This window comes from Papaver somniferum, chromosome 3 (assembly GCF_003573695.1).
Source record: "Papaver somniferum cultivar HN1 chromosome 3, ASM357369v1, whole genome shotgun sequence".
NCBI classification, from domain to species: Eukaryota; Viridiplantae; Streptophyta; class Magnoliopsida; order Ranunculales; family Papaveraceae; genus Papaver; species Papaver somniferum.
In genome coordinates, this window is record NC_039360.1 from 160700793 (window position 1) to 160727675 (window position 26883).

Sequence of the window (26883 nt, forward strand, 5' to 3'; positions counted from 1 at the left end):
AAGCTGCACAGACTTAGGGAACCCTAAAAAAGGCGTCGCACCATGGCCAATCGTGGAAATACTTGCTTCTATGACCGCTCCTACATGGTGGCCTGCCTATGGATCCTCCGGCATGACTCTGGCATCGTTTATATAAAAAGCCATGCCACGACCACCTACCGCATGTTGCATGCAATATGTGCTAATTAGGGTTTCGGCATGCCAAACCCTAACTTAGACAAAGTTGCCGCCCAAACAATGTTCCACAGAACATTGGGATCAATGTGGCCATTGAAACTGATGTTTCCACACCACGTTTGAGTCTAACAACAACGTGCCAAAAATTTAGTGGCCACGGCTACGCCAGGAGCCACTTGCAACATCATGCCGCTGGCATGCACAGACTATGCCATCCATTCCACCGTGCCACTGGAATGCACGAGCTATTCCAGCCATGACGAAATGCCACTAGCATGCACCAAAGGCGCCACTGTGCCATTATCAGGCGCCAACAGAAGGTAGCCATAATCAACGTCTACCCTTCCTCATGATATGCAATCTCAGCCATCCAAGTTTGCCACCTAAGTGACAGACTTGTGGCAACTTTTAGGCGACCATCCACCTAAGTCTAGTGGCCACGGCTACGCCAAGCGTCACTTGCACCACCGTGCCACTACCATGCACAAGTTATGCCAGCCATGCCAACGTGCCACTGGCATGTACGAGTTATGCTAGCCATGCCGAAATGCCACTGGCATGCACCAAAGGCGCCACTGTGCCATTATCAGGCGCCAAGAGAAGGTAGCCATAATCGACGGCTACCCTTCCTCATGAGACGCAATCTCAACCACCCAAGTTTGTCACCGAACTGACAGGCTTGTGGCAACTTTTAAGAGACCATCCAAGACAAGCCTAATAGCATCACACGCTATTTTCTGCGACAAAGTCTCTTGATTTTAACTTGCCACACGTAGCAAAGTACTGCATGTTTTCCACAAAAACACTCGAGACATCAAACATGTCACAAACTGGGGGATACTCATCATGGTATTAGTCTGGCGGTTTACAGCGTGCGGCGTGAAATACGCTCGTTACAAGAAAGTGTCATGAAGCAGGGTGGTTAGTAATGGAAATAAGTAATGGTGTAAACGGATCCACTTACTTCATCATGGAAGCATAAATTCTGACGTTATACGTTACTCCACTCTTCCACCACTCAATAGTTTCCACTTCCTATGAGACCAGGGTACGTTTTATTACGACTTGTATAAATAGGTTTCACCTATTTCCACCAGACAACAAGTTTTGGTCGGCAACAACATAATATCCAGAAATCACCAAAGAACTGATAGATTTTCATTCTGTAAGACAGTTCCACTTTCTGATACAAGTCATAAAACAAGCCACACCTTCAGAATTAACGATTCTGGTCTCAACACTCTCTTCGCTTCCCTCCCTAAGACCATCCCTTCTCCTTCACTTTGTGACCGAAGCAAGCCTGGAACGACCATTTCTTGGTTTAGGCTAGGATTTTACAGATTGATCTCTCGAATCAAAAGTACTCCGGTGTAGTGCATTGTTTAGGGTCTAGATTTGTTTCTCATCCACACACCCGAATTTACCAAAACCAGCAGAAATAGTTTTCACCCAGAAACAGGTTGTAAAACCTGATTCATGAGTCTCATAAAGGTGTTAGGAGCATTATACAAGCCAAAAGGAATAACAATCCATTCATATAAACCATCTCTTGTCTTGAAAGCAGTTTTCCATTCATATCCCTCTCTTATTCTAATTTGATGATAACCACTGTGAAGATCAAGTTTAGTGAAAATAATAAACCTATCTAAAATATTAATCATATCGTCAATACGAGGAATAGGAAACCTGTAAGGAATGGTGATACGATTCAAGGATCTGCAATCTAAACAGATTCTCTATCCATTATCCTTCTTAGGCACAAGAAATGCAGAACAAGCACAAGGGCTATTACTAAGTCTAATTAATTCCTTAGTAAATAAGTCATTAACTTGACCCTGTAAAATACCATGTTCAGTAGGATAACCTATAATGAGCTTGATTAGGTAAAGAAGATCCATGTATAAGATCGATGCAATGTTGAACGTCTCTAAAAGGTGGTAAACTCACATGTAATTATTCAGGAAGCAATGCATGATATTTAGATAATAAAGGTTGTACCTGAGTAGGATTTGGAATCATAGGTTTGGTGTCTTCCTGAGAACTCAAAGTGTGAGTTGAATGTAAAGAGCGAGAGATAGTATCCACCAAAGCAGTGCGTTCTTTAATTACTGAAGAAGACTTTAGAACAGTTATGAACTTCTCTAACATCATACTGCCATGGTCTTCCAAGGAGAAGATGCGTTGCAGTCATATCGATAACATCACAGAGAACAAATTCTTCATATTCAACAAAAGAGAACGTAATAACACACTGATGAGTAATGCGTTATGTTGAAGAACTATTCACCCAACCTACAGAATAAGGAGTAGGATGTGGTGTAGTTGGTAATCCCAATTTATCCACAACAACAGACGCAATGTAATTGTCTACACTGCCACTGTCAATAATCATGTCACGGACTTTACTACTGATAAAACACTTGGTTTTGAAAATACCATGTCTTTGAGTAACATGGTTCAGTAAGCATGAGTATGCGAATCATTCCAACAAAGTTATAACCATAAGTTTCATGTAATTAAATATCTTAAACTTATTTACCTTCATTATCATCAAAAATTTAATCATTTTTTGATTCATTATGTACCCGATGATCTCCAATTAAACCATTGAAATGTCGACAGTCAGCTGAAGAATGACCAGGTTGGTTACATTTATTGCATTTATCTCCATGAAATTTTGAATAAATGTTAGGAGCCTTAGTTTGAGGTGGAAATTGTTGTTGCATTCTATTAGAGAATCTGATACTTGCTGGTTTAGCTTGTTGTTGCTGAATGGATTGAGGTTCAACAGGAGATGGTAAAATAGGTGAAGTATTTGTAATTGAAGTTGGCTGAGAAAAAGAAAAACTAACTGGTTGTTGTTGTTGTTAATAAGGTGGACCATAAATGAGTTCTTGTGGATCAACAACGATTGTTGATCCACTTTCTCCTTGGTTACCATAATAAGAATTTGAAGGTGTGGCAGCTTTATAATAATTTTGATAACGAGCTTGTCGTTGGGTTTCTTGTCTGGAAAAATTGAGTACACGCCTTTCGACTTTAATAGCTTGTTGGATAGATTCAACCATAGTAAACACGTATTGTGTCATCTCTTGCTGAATTAAGTTGTTTAAACCGTTTATGCAACGTGCAACTAATTGCTCTTCAGTTTCATTCAATTGGTTATGAGCAACCAAACCATAGAACTCAGCTACATATTCTTCTACAAGTCTTGCTCCTTGTTGACAGTTTTGAAGTTTGATAAAAAGTTGTTGTTTATAATCTCTATGTAAAAACTTATCACGTAGTAAACGTATCATTCTATCCCAAGTACGTATAGGAGGTTTGTGATAGTTATGTCGATCTTCACAGAGTGTTTCCCACCAAGATGCAGCTCCACCTTTTAATTTACACTAGTAAAAAAATCCCTTTTCATCACGGTTTTTTACCGTGACCAAAGATCTACGGTCACGGTATTTCAATTTTGAGAAACCGTGTCCAAAGCCTGCGAGGCCAAAAGTGTTTCCCATTTGGTCACGGTGAGTTTCGTGACCAATTTGTACATTTCACCGTGACCACAATTTCTTTGGTCACGTACTTTTGTTAGACACCGTGACCAATACGCACAATTATACACGGATATCGTTCTATACCGTGACAAGTTCATGTTTTTAAACCCGGGAAACTAACATACACCGTGTCCAAATTTGATCATTGGTCACGGACAACATTTCATACCGTGACCAATCAGTGTAATGGTCACGGATCAGGAATACCCACCGTGTCTAGTTCAAGTATCCCCCAATGTTGACTACACATTTTTAGATCAATACTGTACCCAGAAAAGTCTTAAAAGCCATAACTAACAATAAACTGAGTTTTTATTGAAATTAAAATATTATATCCATGACATAAAATTCAATAAACATATATAGCTTACTGTTAACAAGAATGAACAAGAAAGCATAATGAAATCCCTATTTACAATGCTGGTACCACTTGTAATGTCCAACTTAGACCACCAAAAAAGTCTTAAAAGCCATAACTAACAATAAACTGAGTTTTTATTATATCCATGACATAAAATTCCATAAACATATATAGCTTACTGTTAACAAGAAAGCATAATGAAATCCCTATTTACAATGCTGGTACCACTTGTAATGTCCAACTTAGACCACCAAAAATCTAATCACGGAGATGGAGACAACTCCCAACCTAGGCACTTCCATGTCAGTATTACTGGAAAGCATGCACTGTATTGATCCCAGCTTCACAGGCGAGGTTTATTTATCCAACAAGAAACTCATTGAGATCATAGCAATGAAATACCTTTACGCGAATATAGTTAGTGCGTTTAAGTCTCATGGAGCATCTAAGTCTCTGACACCGCATGTGTGGCATCTCCATTAGCACCTTGGTGTGCCTGAAATTGAATGCATATTGCCTCTTGCATATCTTTACACTTTTCCAGAAGTTCCTGAAACGTAACCAAATTAGTGTGGTTCACTGTTCTATCAGATTTTTAGATCAAACACTACAGCTAAATTACGGGTCTGATATATCAATGACAAAATGAAGGAAACAATTTGTTTGCCGTAAGTTCTGCAGCTTCAGCTATAAACGTAATGCTCAGACCTGTGCCAGTAGTTTTCCATTGCGGATAACCGTTGTAGGTCTAAATCAGATAGCCAGCCATTCACAAGTACTGCAGCCCCAACCACCTGAGAAAATACCAAAATCTATTTTAACTTTAGTTTGTTTAAGTTCTACCGAACACACCTCACTTAAGCACCCAAGTTGACTGTTGTATTCATTCTCTGGTCAAGGGTTGGTAGCTACAATCAATTCAACTAACGAGAACTACAGCCGTCAATAGGAAGTTGATCCGTACAATATATATCATGGGGACAGTATTTGATGCAGTACATTCAACAAAGACGAAGAGACACACAAGTCAAAAGCTCTTCCGAAATACTGAAATAGTTTCACGGAAGCATTCAAAAAACTGGTTTACCTTTATCGGAGGGTACTTCGAGAAGGAAGCATGACCATGGTCCATGGGCCAACTCTACAGCAGTTTATCCCAAATGACCAGATATCAGCTGTGCAAGGTGTATAAACAAAGAAACTTCACAAGAGTATATAGTGGTTCTTATAGACATATGAGATAAGGGTTTTTCTCCGTATCAGTAGTTTTCATGGAAAAAATCGAGATCTGCCGAGTAAAAACTGTTATACAGTACAGTAAGAGATAAAAAACAGCCACTCATTTGAAATCGTATCCACTTCCCGGCTGAAAAACTTCTAAGCCATCCCGTAAAATATGGGAATGTTTTCTAAATTCAATTGTGTACAGCGGTGAAGAATGAAAAAAGGAAAAAAAGGAAGAAACAGAAGATTTTCATTCAGAAAAAACTTGTTAGAAGGAAAAAAAAAACAACTGACGAGCATGCAGTTCTTACAAAAGTATCCCTTGAGCATTGCCTGCCACCCTTGTCAAATACACAAGATGAAACACCGAAATCCCCAATCTTCACTATTCTATCGCTGTCAAGCACAAGCCTGCATAGATGCATTCCTTCAGTTCAATCAATCTCTCCAAATAAATCACAAAGGGAGAACATATGTATCTGTCTCGCTTCTAGTAAAAAGCAATAGATAAAAAACCTTGACGTCATTTCAGTTCAATCAGCATAATGTACTTACGCCATTTAAAGCCATACTATATACGTCACCTCCAGTCTAGTTTAGCTGTGCCTCGCTGAAGCAATCACAATAAACTCTCCAGTGTACCGGAAGGAAGAAACTCAAATCAGTAATGCATGTGGAATATCAATTTAGCCAAATTAATTAGAATTATAATTGATCTGAATTGATAAAAAAAAGTAGAGTCGATAATTATAATACAGAACAAGTTACACATCTAAGAGATAAAGGGTGCTTTTGAATTGATTGACTTCCCAAAGATATTATACATTCACATTGAGAAATAATGTAATAGCTAGCATGATATAATCAGTGACCAAGACTCCAAACTTCTCATCTTACCGGCAAGATATTCACCTAATGATCCAGGATTAGAAAAACAAACGAACAACAAAGAAAAATCAAAATAGTATATTATAATAAAAATTACCTGATCAACAACCTCAGTGATGAAATCCCCAGCTACCTCCCTAGACTCCGCAACTCCTCAGCGATCCAATTCCTATTAGTTTCAATAGTAGTAATGAAACTAGCATGTGTGAAAATCCTACATTTTGAGGTGCAAAATTCTAAATCACGAGACATGAGTACTTCTCCACATTTTGGTAAGTTTTCAGAAGTAAAAAATAAACTGACCTTGGACGGTGGTTAATATTAACCAAAGAAGCATCCAACATGTTAAGCATAATATTTTCCAAGCCACTTAAAACAGTACTTGCCGTTAACCGAAAAAATCTTCATCGCTTTTCTTTACCTCGCACAATGTAGTTTGTTTCCACAGGTTTTAAGAATTTAATGGTACAACCATACATGAATATATCCAACATAGATGATGGAAAGGTAAATGAAAAGAAAAAAAGACTAACCAGGGGTTGGTATACCCCCAGCTGGCTACTAGCACATGACCGCTACTAGCACATGACCTTCATTGCTCTTGGTTCTTGATGCTTATGTACCTTGCAGAAAGTAGAGTAAAGGTCAACATCGTAAGTCTATGATGTCCGTTATATAGACAGAGTGTTACTGCCATAACACATTAAACAAGAAGTGAAGATTGAACTTCAATCATAGTCTTAACTGTAGAATCAAAAAAATCAATAAGAAAACACTGAAAAAACTAGAACATCAACGGGAGATGACAGAATATTGATGAACACTTTCTATTCATTTCAAGAAAACCCTTATCTAGCATCAAAATTCTGCTGGTGATTCGAGCTAGTTATAAGATATTCTTGCCAAGGCAGTACAACGGATTACAGAACATAAATAACAAGTAAAACAAGATAAGAACTTAATTATATGTGCAAATAGAATGCAGAAATGGAAGTAAACGATTTTGAATCTGCTGTAGCACGACAACTACACACAAAATCCACCCTCCCTTCATAATAACAAGCAGGAGGAGTTACCTGCAACAATAAAGCATGGATGAAAGATAATCAAATTTATGGGCACATTACCAGCTTGTGAAATTACAAACTGAAAACAAATCTAGCTTCTTCGAAACTGTACTGTTAACATACTGAAACTGGTGGGTCTCTTACCAGCTGTTGCTACCATCTTATTGTTCAAAGCAGGGATCAACATATATCCCCTGACCATCATCGCGAAAATAAGAAGTGTCAGAATCGTCGTCCACATAAAGTGAGCTCATATCTACTGCCATATTATCTTCTGGCCGACGATTCTCAGACATTAGCTCATCCTCAGCAATTTCATCGACATCATCGTCATCCATATAGTAATTTAAAGGGCATGATATAACAACAGACCACCTTGGATCTCCTTGATCTTCTACATAAAAAACTTGATTAGCTTGGGAAGCTAAAATGAAAGGATCCTTTTTATGCCCTAATCTGTTGAGGTCGACTAGTGTGTAACCAAGTTCATCAGTTTTGACACCATAACCACTGTGTACCCAATCACACAAGAACACGGGTATCTTTACGCAGTGGTAATCAAGAACCCAAATCTCATTTATCACTCCATAATAGCGCGATGTAGCAATCTTTGGGTTACTGTCCTTCGCACTAGCAATGTGCATTCCTGACGCCTCCAGGCTAACCCCACAGTTTTGGTTTACGCCAACATCACGACTTTTAGTGCGATACCGGCATCCATTTATGTCATATCCATTGTACTTTACAACTAAATGACGCGGGCCCTGTGATATCCACCTAAGATATTTAGAGATCTTCTTCTCCTCTGCCATGATTTCATCTTCGTTCTCCAACTCCTTCTCGACCTACATAGTTAATGTTTTAGATTAGAAATCGTGGAACACAGTTACGATGCAAATAGATGTACGTACTAATCAGGGATAGAAAGAGATGCCCAATTGATTAGAACATAGTTAAACTGCACAAATATACCTAAATGGAAAATTTGAAAAACCACTGAAAATTGATGAAATGATTACCTTTTTGTTCAACCATCGACGAACGTTTTATTGTGTTCATTTTGCAGCCATACTTCATTTCTAGCTTTCTTTCCATACTGTTGCTTCAATTCGGACATGTGTTGGCTGGCAGTGAGAAAGAAGTTATTAGTTCCACTGACTTGAGTTAATAAACTTGTATGAAAGGAAAAGAGGAGGACATACTCTATGTAGGGTTTTACTTCTTCAGTATTGTGTAACACAACGAGGTGGGCTTGGGACAATAATACGCCATCTACCACATCCTCCTGAGCACCTTGTAATGGTTTTCCATCTGATATTACTTGAACCCTCCGAAGAACTAGCTCCAGTATACTTTAAAGGAGGAATACCGATTGTTTCCACGCCAGACAACCAATCGGCAGCAAACTCAACAAATTCCTCTAACTCGTTACAATTTACAATACAACCTTCAGCACGATTTTTATTTCGAATGTATCCCTTCAAAATCTTCATGTACCTCTCAAATGGATACATCCATCGAGTAAAGACTGGTCCACACAATTTCACTTCTCTGACTAGATGCACGGTGAGATGAATCATGATGGTAAAGAATGACGGTGGAAAATACTTCTCAAGTAAGCATAATGTCTCCACCAGGTCCCTTTGTATATTATCCAATTCAACAATATCAATCTCTTTTTGCATATTGACTTGAAGAAGGATGACAATCTAATGATGGTATTTCTTACGTTCTTTGGAAGAATCGATCTAACCGCAAGTGGCAAGAATTGCTGCATAAGAACATGGTAGTCATGTGATTTGAGACCAATCAACTTGCTATCTTTTAGCGACACCAGACTGCTAAAATTAGAACAGTACCCTTGTGGAACCTTCAACTCGTACAATGTTTTGCAAAACTTCACCTTCTCTTGTTTCGTCAATGTGTAGCAGGCAGGAGGAAGATACATCCTTTTTCCTGCAACAACAGGTTTAACTCAGGCCTTATCTTCAAATCATTCAAATCCATGCGAGCTTTATAACCATCTTTCGTTTTTAAAGGATCATTAAGCAATGTCCCTACTAAACTCTCGCACACATTCTTCTCTATATGCATCAGATCAAAATTATGTTGGACAAGATTGTATTTGAAGTATTCAAGCTCTTTTGCCCAAATTGACAATTTCTTCAGATTAGATGAATCCTCGTCCTCAAACTCCGACCTTGTTGATTTTCCCAATGTTCTACTACTACACAATAACTCTACTATTACCCCACCCATTACCTTTCTTTCCCCATGCATTTTCAATTGACTTCGCCTCTTCAAACCTTTGTAACCCACTCACTGGTTCAGGAGCCACACCGAATTCTTGATTGCCATCAAATGGCTTCATTTGATATCTGTAACGATGGCCAGACGGTAACCATTTTCTATGACCAGTGTATGAAACTTTTTTAGAGTACTTAAGCCATGTGGAGTGTGTATTCACACCACATGTTGCACAAGCATCATATCCACCAACAGTACAGCCACTCAAATTGCCGAGTGCAGGATAGTCACTTATTGTCCACAAAACTACAGCCCTTAATGTGAACCTTTCTTGTTTGTAGGCATCATACGCTTCGACCCCTTCATCAAACAATAATTTCAGATCATCAATAAACGGAGCTAAAAAAACGTCGATGTCATTGCCTGGTTCTTTTGGTCCTTGAATTAACATTGTAAGCATCATGAATTTTCTCTTCATGCATAACGATGGGGGAAGGTTGTAAACCACTGTTAGGATAGGCCAGCAACTATAACTTTTCTTCTTACCACGAAATGGATTCACTCCATCAGCTGACACTCCTAAGCGAATATTTCTAGGATCCTCAGCAAAATCAGGGTATCTTTCATCAATCGCCTTCCATGCTTCAGCATCTGCTGGATGACGCAGCAACCCATCTTTGTTTCTATCACGATCATGCCATATCAATTTTCTTGCTATGTACTTCACCAAAAATAAACGTTTCAGTCGTGGAATGATCGGGAAATACCACAAAACCTTTACAGGCACCCCCTTGCACTCCTTCAATGTTATCTTATCCTTTTTCCATCTTGATTCCCCACATGTTGGGCATACTTCTTTCTTTTCATGATCTTTCCTATATAGTATGCAATCATTAGGACATACATGTATCTTCACATAGTTCAACCCTAACGGATTAATGGATTTCTTAGCTTCATATGTAGAAGAAGGAATTTCATTACCATCAGGAATCTCGTTCTTCAACAAATCTAAAAGCTCACCAAAAAACTTGTCTGATACTCCATGCTTCGCTTTCAAGTTGTACAGCTTGATTATTGCCGACAGCTTGGTAAGTTTCGAGTCTCCTGGAAATAAAGGCTTCTTAGCATCCTCTATTAACTTCTCAAACTTTCTACGATCACCTGGAAAGTCCTCTAGTATCGCGTCGACCATCTTTGTTGCCTCTGCAACATAATCTGGAGCATCATCTATAGTACTGTCTGGAATATCACCCAATGGCCCCTCTTCAAACTCATGTTCTGTAGAAGTATGAGTTTCAAAATTAACAGTACAGCTACTAGCATGAGGAGCATGAAGATTCTCTCCATGTTTAGTCCAACAAGTATAGCTCTGGTCAATACCATAGCGGAACAAATCATATCTTACTTCGCTTTCAGTTTTACGACAATGGTTAACACATATTTCACATGGACAAAAGATTTTCTTTAGTTTCCTTCTCCGTGCATCTTGAGTAGCAACTTTGATAAAATCGTTAACTCCTGCTCTGTATTCGGGTGATAATCTATCCATTCTCATCCAAATTTTGTCCATTCTGAATGCTTGAGCTAATGCCCCTTCTTATCAAGTTTATTCTCGTAGATTCTGTGTAAATGAATGTTGTAGGACAAAACCCTAACAATCACCAAAACAAAACCCAAATTAGATAAACAAAATCACAAATATTAAAATTTTAGAAAAGTAAAGCAAACTTTGGGTCACTTTTCTACCTGCGGTCCTTACTCTCCAGGACGTTCTGCACCCAAAATATTTACAAGGGCATCTGTATTAGCTTCACAGACAATTGTACCCTCTTTGATCTGTTTTGAGCAGTCATCCTGTCACAAAACCAAAATTTTGCACACATTACAAATTAGGATAACTACTTACTTTGTACAAACACGAATTTCATCGGTTTTATATTCCCAATTTTCATTTTGGCGTGCAAGTATCCCAATTTTAATTCTCGTGGAGGGGGTGCATCACCTGTTTTCTTTCTTTCCCTTTTCTGAACAACAAATACATTAATATCAGTATGATGCTTATGTTGAATAATACTATGTTTCATCTAAAATCTTATATCAACAGAGAAAAAAACAAAACTGAAGTTAGAAATTTCTGAAGGAGATACCAATCTCTAGTAAAAACAGAAAAAAAAAATGAGAATCATGTATTCACAAGCTCTCTCAGCAATAAATTTCAACATTTTGCTAGAAAAAAAAAACAAGTTATGAACGCATACCTTAAAAAAATGATGAGTTAGGGGAATGATTAAGAGCTTATGCCTCTTCTTCTCAAGCACATTTAAGGGGATTCACGACCCTACAATAAAGTAGGAAAACCCTAACAATGAGTAAACAAAAACACAAAATTAGATAACCAAAAACTCAAATTTAAAACTTAAGAAAAGTAAATCTAATAAAGGGTTAGAAATAAGTCAGATCTAAAAGAAAAGATGAGTTAGATTGAAGATTTAGAGATTACCTTGTTGACGGAAGTTACAATGGAGACGATTTCACTGTAAAATTAAAAAACCCCAATACTATCACCATACGAATTCGAGTAATTCCAGTACTCGAAACAGGATGTTTCTAAGATGAAGAAATAGGAAACGAATATTAAGTTAAACTAAAATTAGTGGGGAAACTGGGGGAGGTTCCTTCTAGATTATTCGATTCCGCCATTACAGGGTATAACGGGGAGGATTGAGAATACATTAATCACCACGATGAATTCTCTCCTAATAAAAGTAATAAAATAAAATAAATGGAAAGAGAATATAAGTACTATGCAGTTTACAGTAGAACAAGCACGTGTATAAGTATTTCATGGGACATTTTGGCAAAAATAAAAATTCTCACACCATGCACAAAATCCCACTTGTAATCCAAAATATTAAGGCATAAATATTGGTTGAAGAGTAAAGAAGGTCTCCAAACAACAATAAATTTATGGTTTTGTTTTCAGAATTCACTGTTTCTAGGAATTAATAATCCTATGGGATTATAAATTTTGGATTCATGTAAATTTTTGTGTGTTTGGTAACTCAATAAAAATTCCTAGAATTTATAGATGTGTTTGATAACAGAGAAAGGAAACAATTCCATGGAAAGTGTTTCCATGAAATCAGTTTCCCGGAGGAGGCAAGGAAAGACTTTCCATGGAATTCCACGGAATTGAGTTTAAAAAACCTTAGTTCACGCTTTTATTGCACCAAATCCCCTAGACTCATAAATTCCACCTTTAAAATTCTACATCCAAACTCATCATTGACTTCAAAAGAAGTTATTAGAATTCGGTCGATTAGGGTGAATCTTAGTCAAAGAGATAAAATAATGTAGCCTCATACTAAAAATGGGGGAAGGAAACCTCTTGATTTCATTAATATGTCAAAATTGAATACATCAATTCCAAATACTTCAAAGATGGGAACAATAAAAATTTACATATATCTTGTTTTATAGATGAAACTGGTATTTGAAATATGGCATTGAAATAAATTCCTGCCATTTGAATTTGGTCTTCTACATTAAGATTAAAATTTCTCGGAGGAGAATAATATTCCTATTTAATTTTTCTTATTCTTTAAGAGTAAAGTGTCCCAGAAGGGAATAGTATCCCCAAATCATCGCTATCACGATCACTTCTTGTTAGCCATGTACCTTCAGAAAATCATAGAATCATGGCCGCTTTTAAAAAAATACATATCATAATCATATTTACACCCTAAGATCGTTTGAGAAAACGATGATTTATTTAATAATACTAGTAACTAATGGTTGTACCCGATCAATCTGGAAGATCTGAATAAATCAGATCAATTCCGATAGATTTGGATCAAAATTGAAATAAATCAGGAAGTTTGTATATCAGGAAGAGAAAAATGAGATTAAATCAGCTTACAGGATTTATATGAATGAGAATAGTACTTTGGAAGTGCTTGTTTTATATGGAAAGTTTGGTCAATTGATTGTCTTCCGAAAATAAAGTTCTTCATGTGGAAAATCTTTGCTCGATGCGGTCTGTTAATTCCTTTCTTAAGTTCTATAAGCCTTACATGGATGATAAATGTCCTTTATGCTAAAATGAGGAAGAGTTTGTTATGCATTTATTTATTAGTTAAGTGTCCCATTGCATCTCATATTTGGTTTGGGGTTTCTCTGCAACATCTAGTTACTACTGATCTAGATTAGATTGATGAGTTATTTCTTTACTGGCATGATCATACCCTTGGCATATCCCCTTTTGTTATTAGTTGGCCAAGTATATGTGCTATTGTTATGTGGTTCATTTGGAAGTTAAAGTATGATGTAATCTTTCTAGTTGTCATTCTTTTAAAATTGTGTGTATTACTATAAGGCTTGTTAAAAAACAATCTAGCAGACCGACTTACACGTCGGGCTAGAAAATACTATGTCAAGGATATTTGGATCTCCTTTCCTTATTTTTGGATAGCCTTGTTAGGAAGGAACCATTAACTGAAAGAAGTCTTAATGAACCCTTAATGAACCCTCCGCTTCGTTAAATCTAAGGTAACTTTCTCACCAAAAAAGAAGAAGGAATAAGTCCTTTGAAACCTATCACAGACTCGAAACTTGTGACCCATAATCATCCATGCAATACAAATTTTAAGTAATGTGACCCGAAATCCACTTTCTATCTCAAGCATTTCCTCATAACCCGAAACCTACATTTGAAATACAACATTGTGACATGAAACCTCTCACTTGACCGGAGATATGGTTATTCGAAAGTCATCAAGTGATTCAAAACTTGGACAATATAACCCAAAAAATAAACTTAGCTAGAGAATCTCCAATGCAATGGGCCAAGGTTTTAAAAAAGCATGACATATAGGATTTAATATCTTTTTCACCAAATTTTCATATCCAATGCAAGGATGAAGGTCATATAGAACAATGACATGACTAAGTGGGGGTAAAGTAGAAAGTCTGATCTAGACTTTCTTCATAACCCTGTGTCTTCAGTCTAAAATCTAAATCATCTTTTGTCTCTAAATTTAAATAAAAGGTGTTAATAAGACCTTGAGATTTTTTTCTCTTTTCTCTCTTTCTCTTCCCTTTATAAAAAACAACCCTAGAACCGTTTTGCACAAATTTGTTCCCTTTGGGCTAGATTTGAGCAAAGATTCTTTGTCTTTTCAAGTTTTTGGTAGTAGTAGGTAACTGAATAAGATGTTTACATCACTTTTCGTGTTTTTGACATATTTCTTCGCCGTTTTGGGGCGATTTTCTTCGTCGTTATGGGGAGAGTTTTTCAAATTTTAATGGTTGGTTCATGGCTTGCTATTCTCGAATAAAAACATCGACGATTCATTATGACGTCGTTTTCTATCGGCATCTGCGTTCGTGTGGATCGACAAGTTTATTCGAAAACTACTCCTTTATTTTAGGAGCATCTCTTATCGAAGAAGAATATAATCAGATTAAATGGTCAAAATTTACTTGAGAACATAACATCATCTCTCCCTTATACATAAAAAGAAATTGGATATCATTACGGTTTATTGTTCTTTCTCTTCGCGATATACTTATAGATGTCTTATTTGTATTAGGGTCTTAATTATCTTGCATTTTGATGTTTTTGTTATTCTTGTAAGCGAACATGTAATCCCTATTTTGATTTGTATGTATTGAAATATGTTAATTATCTAAAAAGTCTTATCTTTATTTTGTTTTGCCATTTAGCAATAACTCACACTCAATTCCATGCTCCCAAAATTGAGCACTTTGACCAAAAATATTCTCACTCAATTAGTACATGCCTCACATGTGATCGAAACACATGTTGTCAGAATCTATCTTTGGTTTAAGTAATCACGGAAACCTGTTAAGTTTTCCTTCACACAGATCCCCCTTTTAAAGTTTCTCTCATGCGCAGTGAAGGATATCCTATTCAAAATGAATTATGAGCACCATTTGCATTATAAATTTAGATTAAAATTAAAACAAAAAGAAGAGAGAAGAAAAATGAACACAATATCAGACAGTTAAGACTTAGGAACACCATTTGCATCATAGCTGCACCAATCCTTTAAAGTTCAAACTAAAATAAGGAGCTAGGGAAGACAGTATTTAAAACGTCATTAAATTAATTAATTCAAACTAAACAACAATTTTTTTCTCAATACTTCTTAAGAATTGGTGAAAAACATCAAATTGTTTTCTCATACTTCTCAAGAATTGGTGAAATATAATCCATCCACTCCCTTTTGATTTCATCAATTTCTGTCGTACCATAGTTCATCCCCGACTTAAACATCTGCAGTCAAAGAGTTCAAACACATGTAAGCTCTGTTAAAAACATTTTTAGTATCACATCGTGGAAACATATTGAGCTGCATGAAGAAGTTGAATCACTACCTCCTTAGGGTTCCTCATTGAAGTGTCATAACTTTCTATAATGTGCTTCATATATAGCATCACAAAAAATCCACACTCCCAATCTCCTTTTTGTTTAGGGTTGTGCTGCATGTATCAATTCTACGTATTTGAAACATACTCTTTAAGAGTTAACAAAATAATGGTAAAATAATGGTATTAATCTTAAGTTTCTTTTTCTTACCTTCACGTCCACCCAGAATACTTTCTCTTCAGATCGCTTGACACCTAATTTTCTTAAAGCTTTTGAAACACTGGTGAAGAACAAAGAGATATATTTATTAAAAACTGGATACTAGTTTCACAAATCGTTCAATGGAAGTGCCATGAGTTTAAGCATTTTTTTCTATGCATACAAAAAAGTTCAAACCCAAAATCAACTTACGTGCTCATTTGCTCCTCTAGTTTGTATCTACACTTCTCATCCAACGAATTTAAGTAATAAAATACCCCATCGAAAAATACAATTAGTACCCAATGAATTCTACAAAGTGAACAGAGAATAAGTTAGTATATGCAAGTATGCAAAAGCAATGTCAGCAACACCAGATGATATCAAAGAATACCTTAACTATGCTTCAAAAAAAAAAACAAGGATACCCTAACTCTAATAGTTTTTTTACTTGATATGCAAATTAAGGTTAAATTCTGAAGAAAAAAATATATCTAAATTCGAGATGAATAATGCAATGCATCTTCCGCTTACCCTGTATTACAAGGAATAAATATGTATTTTCGACTCGGCACTGAATCTTTCAGTCTATTTAATACACTTTTCACGAGTTCTGTTTTATTGACTGAAAAGTGAACTGCCGCTGGATTCATAAATCCGAACTTGGTTTTGCGTGCATCGCCATCCAATTTTTCATACAAAAATCTAGGAACAAATAAAAACACGAGTTCCAATAGCATACCATTAGCTAGTCAAAAAGAAGTAATTATTTATGAAAGCAACAATCAACAGAGACTTACCGGATGAATAAGACTATAGCATTGTTCGTAAGTTTCTGAGACGTGCAAACAAACTCAATATCTTCTAGTGCCATATGTATAGGCACATCTACAGTTTGACCAAACACATCGCGATGCAACTCAACTTTGATCGCAGCCCTGCTTCTGAACACTTCTTTTGCTCTCTTAACAAATTCATCAAATGCATCCAATCTCGTTCGCCCCTGCAATAAAAAAGTTCAAGTACAAGACGACCAACACCTAAAAGAGATATTAAACTACGCTGTAAATGATTTCATAATTGAAAAAAATAGAGATTAAAATACATTTCCGACAAGGACCACCAAGTGTTTTGGCCATTGAACAACACTTTCACGGGCATCATACACAGTAACAATATCACCAATGGATATGGAAGTATTGCAGTTTTTATCTCCACAAAATCCACCGACACACGCAAACAATCATCACGCATTTTTTTTCCATGAATCATTTTTGAGTCGCTGTGAATAACATGTCCCAGCGCAACAACCCTGCTGATTTTGTCGTACAATTCACACGGATGGCTCTACATGACAAATATAAAATTATATTTGGAGTTATCTAGTTTCAGATGAGAACGCCATTAGTAGGGGTTTTAGATTAAGAAACTTACCCTGTTAGAAGGCGGATGAGGTGGTCCTGTTGGTGGCTGCAGACGTCATATAATAACATATGAATGTCCTGCATAATCAATTAATCTGGTTTGATTTCTAACAAATTAAACAACTCACCTGTGCAACCACTTTTTTTGAGGACAGCATCGAATTAGGTACCTAGATAAATTAAATGAGTAACAAAATCAGGATCAACAAAATAAACTATGATTTATCACCATATCATAATTAGGTACAAGATTCCAAACATTTGAGGATAAAAAATGTAGAAAATGAACGAATAAAACACTCACTTGGGCGGGCGCTTTAAGAGAGGCCGGGATAGATGTACTGTTCAATTCTTGAGACGTCTTTCTAGCATCCAGTTTAGAGCTTTTGGCCCCATTATGTCTCTAAAAAATTGATATCCAACGAAATTTTTTTTATCATTCTCAATATATCCTGATTGGTTACTGCAACTCGATTACGACAAAGGTACTCGTACACAAGAACAATAAGTATATGTCTAAAGTTCAAATTTTGACAAACCCGAATATTTTGGGCCTTTCCTTTCGGATCGTGAACAGCTTCCCCCCAAGTTTCAGCTAAGTCCTTATCCTCAGCACCCTGAAAAATTTGCAATGCCATTTCCATTAAGGTGTTCAAAAACGATCAAACCAGATTAACCCAATAAACTAAAAAAACAACTCACTAAGGCAGGGACATTTTCTGAGGACATCATAGGTGGCTGAATCGTATCATATTGGGATTTGCCCAATAATTCTTTGAACTGAAGGAATTGTTTCTGCAATTTTCTCTCTGTGTCTAGTGACTGTTCCTCCAATTGTTGTTGGAATTCTTTTCTCAAGTTCTCTTCACTTATTCTTGCTTGTACATCTTTCACTCTTAGTTGCTCTTCCAGTTCTCTGATTTTATTCAGATTATCTTTATTTGATGATCCACGCTGTCGAGGAGTGTCAAAATACTGACTATGGGTCACTCTTGTACCTGCAGCCCTTACTCTTCCACCATGTTCTTCACCCAAAATCTTTACAAGGGCATCTGTCTTACCTTCACAGACAATTGTACCCTCTTTGATCTTTTTCGAGCAGTCATCCTGTTACAAAAAATTTTGCACACATAAAGAGTTAAACTGGATATCTACTTATTTTAAAATAGAACTTGTGTATAATTAAATTGAAGTTGTCTATCTTACAATTTGAGCAACTTCACCAATCTCATCAGTCTTATACTCCCCATTTTCATTTTGGCGTGCAAGTATCCATAATAATTCTCGTGGAGGGGGTGAATCACTTGTCCACTTTCCTTCTCTTTTCTGTACAGCAAATACATTAATATCAGTATGATGCTTATGTTGTATAACACTATATTTCATCTAAAAGCTTATGTTGACAGAACACAACAAAATTGAAGTTAGAAACTTTGGAAGCAGATAGCGAACTCAAGTAAAAAACAGATGGAAAAAAAATGAGAATGTATACACGAGCTCTCTCAGCAATTAATTTCAACATTTAACTTCACAAATTAAAAAAAAAAACAAAAAAAAACTTATGAATGCAAACCAGTTTGTCCTTTAATCCAGCATAGGTCCTTCGTCCCATCCTATGCGGATATTTGTGGTGAGCTTGTACCGTTTTGCCAATTTCAGACAACTCCTGAAAATTAAAAATGTATTAGCTCTATATAGTAACAAAATAATTCTCGACCCAATCTTGTTTAGCTCAATTGACATACCTTGCCTTTGTCGCTCAATCTCCGTTTTACAAACTCTTTCCATTCTTCTTGTTCTACAAAACCTCTTAAATCTGAAGGAACATTCTTAAGCTTTTTTCGTCTTTTTTCGAATGGGGTAACATGCTTTGCAGCAGTTGGTTTCCTCCATCCTCGCCACAAGTCAGAAAATTGTCTCAATACATCTTTCCTCTTTGATTCGTCGAGATCAAACTTAAACTGGAGGTAAATAAACATCGACTAAGTGATATATATATATATATATATAAAACATTGGTAGGGATTTTAACATTGGGCATTTCATTAATTAATACATACCGTTACGTCCTCCCATAACTTTTTCTTCACTACAGGTGGAACTTCTTTCCAACAGGTATACTTCAGTCCAAGACTTGGACCAACTTCGCTGCCTATGTAACTTGAGAGCAAGCAACCATTTTTACCGGTTGCTTGGTTGGCTTCATCATAAGTAACAGTCCGCCTTTCACCATTAGTATCCCTTAAAAGCTTTGGTAATCTTGTCTTACCCCGCTTTCCTTTATTTGCATCCACGTTATCTTCACTTGAAACTTGAGATAAAAAAAACGAAAAGAAAAACGAATTGATAAGTGTTTGGCGCGGTACAACCTTAAGGATCTTTATATTGTCAAAAATTTTTGGTCGAATCAACCATGTATACTGCAAGAAAACACTTAAACAACAAACCTGATTGTTCGCTGTGGGAATCTGACTGCTGTTCGCTGTGGGAATCTGAATACTCTTGAAGCCCGCCATCAGACTCTATGTCTGAAGTATCCATGAAATGAGCTGCAAGAAAAGATAATATATACGCTGCTAGGAGCAAAAAATTACAAACATATCCAAGAACAGATAATATCTGAAGTTCGAGATTACTAGTAAAGACAATAACGAAAAATTACAAACATATCCAAGGTGCTATTACTAATGAGAGATCGGCTAGTATTTGCTATTACTAATGAAGTATTTGCTATTACTAATGAAAATAGATTTCTATTCGATTTTAGCATGAAAAAATGTGGTTAACTAATGAGAGACCGACTAGTATTTGCTAAATGAAGCGCTTTCACTATACCAAATATCATAACCATTCAAGCCATTTAAATCTTCCTTTTCTTCTTTAATTGTGGCCGATGCAGAGGTCTCCCTAACACCTGATATCACTAGCCCCTTAGTTAACTTATTCAAATCCTATAAAAACAACTATAAGGAAAGAGATGACGCAATAAATATAAAAGACAACAAATAAAGAAATGCAAAACCAAAGGTAAAGACAACACTTAATCTTTTCTTTCTAAAATATACTGCAAGTGTGAGAATCAGGCAGTATCCCATTATTTGACATTTCATCAAGCACCTTGTATGTAATACCCAATTCACCAGCCCATTGATCAGAGTAGTATAAGATACCGAATTCGGAGAATGACCCCAAAAAAATATAAGAGAATGCTTTGATTTTAGGAGGAGAATACCTTGTAATCAGCTGTTGACGCTTTCACCTTTTAATATATTAGTTACAGGGGAATGGAAGGATTTTGCTTGATTAACATCAGATAGAGAAAACAACTTGCAGTTGGCTTCATGTAATCCCTTCAACACTGCTGCGTTTTCAAACAAGGAAATAATGGAGAGAAAATAGGGAGTGGAGTAGTGTTGATCGTGGGAAACCAAAATTGGCGGTAAATTTGTAATGGGTATATCGTAGGCGCGGGTATTAAGCAGTTGCATCAAACATGATTGAATGTAAGCCGTGTCCAATAAAAAATCTCCGTGAGACCTCATCGATCAATAAAATCTTCGGTAGAATTAGCTGAATGGATAAATAGAGATTGATAACAATGGAGAATGAATTTTGTTTTCGAATTGTTGGAAACATAAACTCTAGGACTTAGGTTTTAGAAACGGCAGCTGTTCTTCGAGGCTAAAACCTTATCTCCTCCCTCTCTCTGATTTTGAACTTCGGTCATATCGAAACCAAGATCCAAAATCCAGAATCATATATCAAAGTGAAGACACGTCTCTAGAGATAGATAAACACGTATTAGGACTTGGCCAAAACCGAGTCTATTAAATAATAGGAATCTAGTGTCTCAGCTAAAATTAATGCCGGGACTAAAGATATAGTGAATAGTCCCGCAATTTTATATCCCTGAGACTAATTTAATTTTGGTCACGTATTTACATAAAAACGTGACAAGGTCAACCGTGACTAAAACCCCTTATTGTACTAGTGTTATAAGCTACCAGTTTTACTTTAAAAGATTCAGGGACGTCCATGAAGTTAAAAAAAGAATCTACTTCATAAAACCAATCTAGTAAGTTTTCGATTTTTAATCCACCGTGAAAGTTAGGTATATCATCCTTCAATTTATATTCTGGTAGAGTTACATAAGAGCAACTGCAATGGTGCGATCAAAAACAAAGACCAAAGACCGAAAAAAAAATGACCAAATTTGAGTTTAGTCCGTGGTGCTGAATACAAGCACATATATAATCTCCGTCTGACACTCGGGTGGATGTATAAATTACGTTTGAGTTGGGCGTACATATTATTAACGCCTGGTATGGGACGGAGATTTAATGTGTGTCTGGTGTCGGGCGAAGTTATAAAGTACGCTCAAGTCACAGGCACAGATGATGTGGAATTAATTCGATATTTATGGTTTGGCCGAAATTTGACACCAATAAGATTTATTCTAAGTTAATTCGTCCGGGGTCCTAGAGTTAACACTACAAAAAATCTAATGAGCCGAGATAGTTTGACACGCATCATCCACCGGATTTTCTATCTCAAAATTCATCAAAGTGCAATATAACCTTTGTTGTGGAAAGGCACTTGATGTACATAAACAGTAATGAGCAATATTGGAACTGGAGAGTAGGCAGGCCATATGCATAAAAATTTCAAAGTTAATTAATATTCAAGCGAACTTTAAATGTTCGCCTCACATGGGACGCACTTTATATTTACGCCCCGTCAGACGTAGTTAATATCTTCGCCTCATTCAAACGAATCTTAAAGCTTCGCCTCACTAGCGTGCAGATATTATACATTCGTCTCACTCCAAATGGCTATTATACATGCGCCTGGTATGGAATGCACATTTAACTTCCGCTCGACCAAATATAGTTTTGGTCCGCATTTCAGACCAAATATACTCTGAAATTTTGTTTTAGTCCGCATTTTACTCTTTGCTCCATTCCACTGTGATTAGTTTTATGACCAAATTTATAGTTTTGGTCGCCCATTATGGACGCTCTAAGGATTCAGACTAGACTTTAATCTGCTATCGTCTATCCATTTTTGTGCTTCAATTTCTTCGTTTGCATTATCTTCATTATTGTGTATATGCACAGTAACATGTTTTTTGTTAAGAAAACCTTCTAATGGCTCTTTGTTTAGAAGATGATGTGAGACATTCTTAGGAATATAAGTATTCCGAACAAAAGAACCATTTTTTGTGTCATCATATTCTTTTCCTTCGGGTTTCTTTTCTCCTTCTCCTGTATCATCAACTAATTTAGGCATATCTTTGTCATCAAAACCAACACGTTTCCATAGTTTGAGTATTAAATCGTCGCGTATTACCAGTTTCTTTTCGAAATCACCCGAAAGAGTTGTGATGTTTGTTTCATGAGTTTTTAAGGAAGTTCTAATCTCATCAAGATCAGGTTTTGTAAGTGGTTGATCAACCATGGAAAAAAACATATAGGTTTTAGAGTGTGTTGCGGAAGCTGTGTAAGGATCTGTTTCTTAGATTAATCTAAAAACGCTGTAACTGATACCAACTAGTGTACTACGTCTAAGAAGAAAGAAATACAGAGATTGCAGGTGATGAGAAGAGAATAAAATGATGAGAAAACAGAAGAATAATAGGGTTTAAAGATGAGAAAGATAGATAGTTCTGAAAAGAGTTGTTTTGATTCACTTGGTAATAATATTATATCTTACAAGATCGAAATAAGCTTGTTTATAAAGGCATGAACAAGAACCTAAAAATAGTAAAACTCTAAAAGAAGAAAGAAGAAAACTCTAAAAGAAGAAATTCTAGACTTGATAAACAAGTAAATCAAAGTAGATGCTACGGATCAACTGTAATAGTTGACACAGCGAAAGAGGATCAACTATCATTGTTGATACAGACCAATTGGATCAACTGGAAAAGTTGATACATTGAAAACAGATAGATGTCCTACATCGTTTTCTGAATACGAATAACTAAAAAAAAGCAGTGCTAGGAGGAGCTTTTGTTGTCCTTAGCTCATGCACTACATCTTAGACTTTGAAAAACCACAATAAACATGAAAGAAATATAGTATTAACAAAAAGAAAGCAATATTTTTTGGATCCTAGCTAATTCATCGACACTATCATAATAGCCGGGACCTCCACAGTAAAAACCGAAACCATTTGTTTCATGATTGCGGTTGTCAATCTTCAAATCTTCGCAGTTGGGATCCGTAATTCTGGGGATATAACCAATAGGATCTTTGGCCATATTATTTTCATCTACTTCCTGAACCCAGTTAAAATAGCTCGATGTTTTCAGACCACCTTCAGAAGAAAAATGACCGTTACCCATTTGTGTCGAAACATGTTGTCCACGTTTTTTTAAATTAAGAATTTCTCCCCCCAAACGACATTTGTTGCCGTCTTTGATAATTCCTTAAAGAGAGAATTAGGGTAGTAACAGACTGGAGTACCTTATAATTGTACCCACCGATTTCAAGTATTTTTGTCCTGCCAAACCATCAATATAAGTTTATTTTGGATTAAGGCCGATAACGAGGTATAAAAATTGATCACATCTATGTGTACTAAAGAACAATGACAGGATTATACATACCTCATGGCCCTCCCCCATGCCGTCTTTTTCTGATATAACATGACTAGCATACGATGACAATCTTGGAGTATTATGATTACCCAAAGGTATGGGTGTGTTTTGTTTTGTCCGAATAGGGATTGTTTTGTCGGGATATGATCCATACTTACGTCAAGTTTATGCAAGTTGAAGCATCCCTAAACTATCTGACGCTAATCCTTCTGGGTACGAACCTGGTGTCATCTGTTTGATGACAATAATTAATATAAAATAATATTTTAAACGTATACTATTAGGAGAAGTATGTAAACAACAGTAAGTATACTATTAGGATCATTGATCATAACAATCAATGATCTCATCAGTTGAAACCTACAGGATAAAAATCAAAGTGCTCAATTACCGCATAAAAATTAATGAAAACTTTCTGATACATGAGATTAATTGGACTTTAATTAGTACATCTAAGGACAACATATATATACTTCACCTGAATGGTTCTGACTATTGCATTGTTCATAGCATTCGGAATCGCTCTTCCTCCAACAAAATCTTCATTGATGAGAAAAGTTAATCTGAGAAGCCAACATGCAAAGACAATAGATTTCGACATTATTATTAACTAACCAATAAAACACTCGACAGGTTGATGGACAAGATTCGTGGATCATAAACTGTTTATATAAGCCTCTTGTGTATGGACTTCCTTTCTGATGGTATAAATTTCCATAAAAAAACATGACAAAACACAAAAAAGAATATCGCTATATGGGGATAATAACAAAGACGCGCCATGAACTAGTGTGCGTTGTAGAATATACAAAAAATGGAAGGATCACAATTAAGGAAGTGATTTAACTCCGTTTATGTCATTCCAGCTTGGCCAGCACGGCTGAGATTCCACAGATTAAATGGCAGAAGAGTCGTCCGTCTGCTCAAATTAATGGGGCACAAACAATTATCTTTTCTTATAAGTATTAAACAAACTTGAAAAATTCAATTACAAACACTCTTAAAACAATGAATCACAACCATCGGATTGGTTCATTTGAATACTACTGATTACAAGAGGAATTAAAGTCTGGAATGGTGCTAGTATTCTGTTCTTGATCCTCTTCCTCTTCGTCTTGATCATCATTTGAAAACAAGTCCTTGCACAACTCACCATAAAATCTTGAAACCAAACCAATAAAAACAGGGTTTTCCAAATTGTTCCAGCAATATAGAAGTTCTTCGACATCTATTAGATCACACATTTTTCCTTCCTCTATAATCATCTCCACCAAATGACTCTCGAAACTCCTACAAGCACCGTCGACGTCGCTGGAACTACTACCACTGCCCATAACGTCTCTTTTGTTTACGCCACTATGTCTCACGTAAGCTGGTGTCAATGGCGAAGGGAATAACGTCCTATCATTTTCTCCAGTCCCACAAGTTCCACTCCGTAGCTCTCCCACTTCGTCGCTCTCCTCCTCCGACGTCGTCTGGTGATGATGCGTAGGTGAGGATTTACGACGCCTGCAAAGTACGACTGAAAGTAATCGGAACTTCTTACCATTGGTGCGTTTCCTAACAGTGGCAGGTACGGGTGGACGATTTTTACGTCGGAAAAGTGCAAAGAATTTTCGGATCGGGTTCCTCCTGTTAGAAACACGGGGTCGATTTCGACCAAATCTAGGTCGTCTTACGGATAGACGTTTCTTGATTCTGAAACGTTTGAAGAGCTTTTTCCCACTGCTTTGTTTCTTGAAAGTAGGGGTGGTTTTCAAACTGTGAGTACCGCATGAGAATGAATGTCGTGTAATGAGCTTGGATTTGATAGAGCAACATGATACGGATGAAGGTCTTTTAGCGAGCTTGGATTTCAAAGAGCAACCACACGAAGGTTTCATAAACAATCTCATGATGATGATTCAAAATGATTGAATCAAAGGATACTTCAGTTTTAATTTTTCTTGTGTTATGAAGATTATTTATGCATGTCGTGTGATGAGTTTTAATTATAGGTTTAAAACTCAAAGTGAATAAGCAAAAAGAAATGGGGTATGGAGTTCACGTCTCAGAGACAAGTGATCACGATCAGGTAAGCTTATTTCGTAGAAAGTGGTGGTTAACCATGAATATACGAATCCGAAGGACTTTTTTGATGTGGACATCTGCGTTGACTTCATGCTTCAGAGATCAAGAAATTGAAAAGAGTGGGAGATATGTACGGAAAAAAGAAATGGTTCAAGTTGAATGGTGTCTGATAAATAATGGCCCAATGTTGTCACTCTTTACTCAAATTAATTTGGAGCAGATACAATCGGCACATATGGGCACGGCCCATACAATGGAAGGTTACAAAAAAATGAACATTTTATTCAAAAAAATTTGGGACACAACTCATTAAAATTCTGAGCCATAAGGCTTATCTTAAATGATCATTATGTTATTTTAGGATCATCACCAAGGATTTCACAGATTATAGATTACCACAATGGATTCCTAATAACATGCATTTCGTTCCCACAAATTAATTTTTAACACTATTAACTTTTACAGCGAATTTCTCGTCACGTGGTAGTGTGGCAATTTTCAATTACGTAAGAAATTTAAGGTCAGTGTCAAAGATTTTAAGCTAAGTTGCTGAGTTTTAAAGAAATTTGGGTTGATTACATTGACATTCTTTTAATTACATTACAAATTTCATATGAAGGTTGTGTGTCCTCCCCTTGCAGTTTCCAGAGAAGATTACTCGTTATGAGATACCAAACATTCCCATGCGAA

General features: G+C 36.4%; 5 protein-coding genes and 1 long non-coding RNA gene across 6 annotated transcripts; all 6 read right to left on the bottom strand.

Moving 5' to 3' along the window:
• Window positions 1–4531: 4531 nt before the first annotated feature.
• Window positions 4532–5870, bottom strand: LOC113360228. Its single transcript, XM_026603760.1, has 5 exons — window positions 5866–5870; window positions 5622–5721; window positions 5174–5227; window positions 4795–4880; window positions 4532–4670 (listed from the first exon to the last, which is right to left on the bottom strand). Exons 1-5 carry the CDS (start codon window positions 5868–5870, stop codon window positions 4532–4534), a joined length of 384 nt encoding a protein of 127 aa, XP_026459545.1.
• A 1556-nt stretch (window positions 5871–7426) lies between these two features.
• Window positions 7427–11082, bottom strand: LOC113360229. The gene is made up of 3 exons (XM_026603761.1): window positions 9528–11082; window positions 8995–9221; window positions 7427–8110 (listed from the first exon to the last, which is right to left on the bottom strand). The coding sequence occupies exons 1-3, from the start codon at window positions 11080–11082 to the stop codon at window positions 7427–7429; spliced, it is 2466 nt and encodes an 821-aa protein (XP_026459546.1).
• Window positions 11083–11267: 185 nt separating this feature from the next.
• On the bottom strand, window positions 11268–17683 carry LOC113360231. Its single transcript, XM_026603762.1, has 12 exons — window positions 17654–17683; window positions 17536–17571; window positions 17439–17448; window positions 17207–17313; window positions 16902–17104; window positions 16636–16806; window positions 16315–16413; window positions 16114–16183; window positions 15912–16016; window positions 15722–15810; window positions 11515–11536; window positions 11268–11366 (listed from the first exon to the last, which is right to left on the bottom strand). The coding sequence occupies exons 1-12, from the start codon at window positions 17681–17683 to the stop codon at window positions 11268–11270; spliced, it is 1041 nt and encodes a 346-aa protein (XP_026459547.1).
• A 144-nt stretch (window positions 17684–17827) lies between these two features.
• LOC113361776 lies at window positions 17828–18391 on the bottom strand. Its single transcript, XR_003365317.1, has 3 exons — window positions 18228–18391; window positions 18065–18142; window positions 17828–17928 (listed from the first exon to the last, which is right to left on the bottom strand). It is a non-coding gene; the product is annotated as an uncharacterized LOC113361776 (long non-coding RNA).
• Window positions 18392–18421: 30 nt separating this feature from the next.
• LOC113360232 lies at window positions 18422–19418 on the bottom strand. Its single transcript, XM_026603763.1, has 6 exons — window positions 19395–19418; window positions 19271–19360; window positions 19099–19191; window positions 18732–18851; window positions 18524–18632; window positions 18422–18441 (listed from the first exon to the last, which is right to left on the bottom strand). The coding sequence occupies exons 1-6, from the start codon at window positions 19416–19418 to the stop codon at window positions 18422–18424; spliced, it is 456 nt and encodes a 151-aa protein (XP_026459548.1).
• A 5748-nt stretch (window positions 19419–25166) lies between these two features.
• LOC113360233 (transcription repressor OFP17-like) lies at window positions 25167–26018 on the bottom strand. Its single transcript, XM_026603764.1, has one exon. The coding sequence runs from the start codon at window positions 26016–26018 to the stop codon at window positions 25167–25169; it is 852 nt and encodes a 283-aa protein (XP_026459549.1).
• Between the last annotated feature and the right edge of the window lie 865 nt (window positions 26019–26883).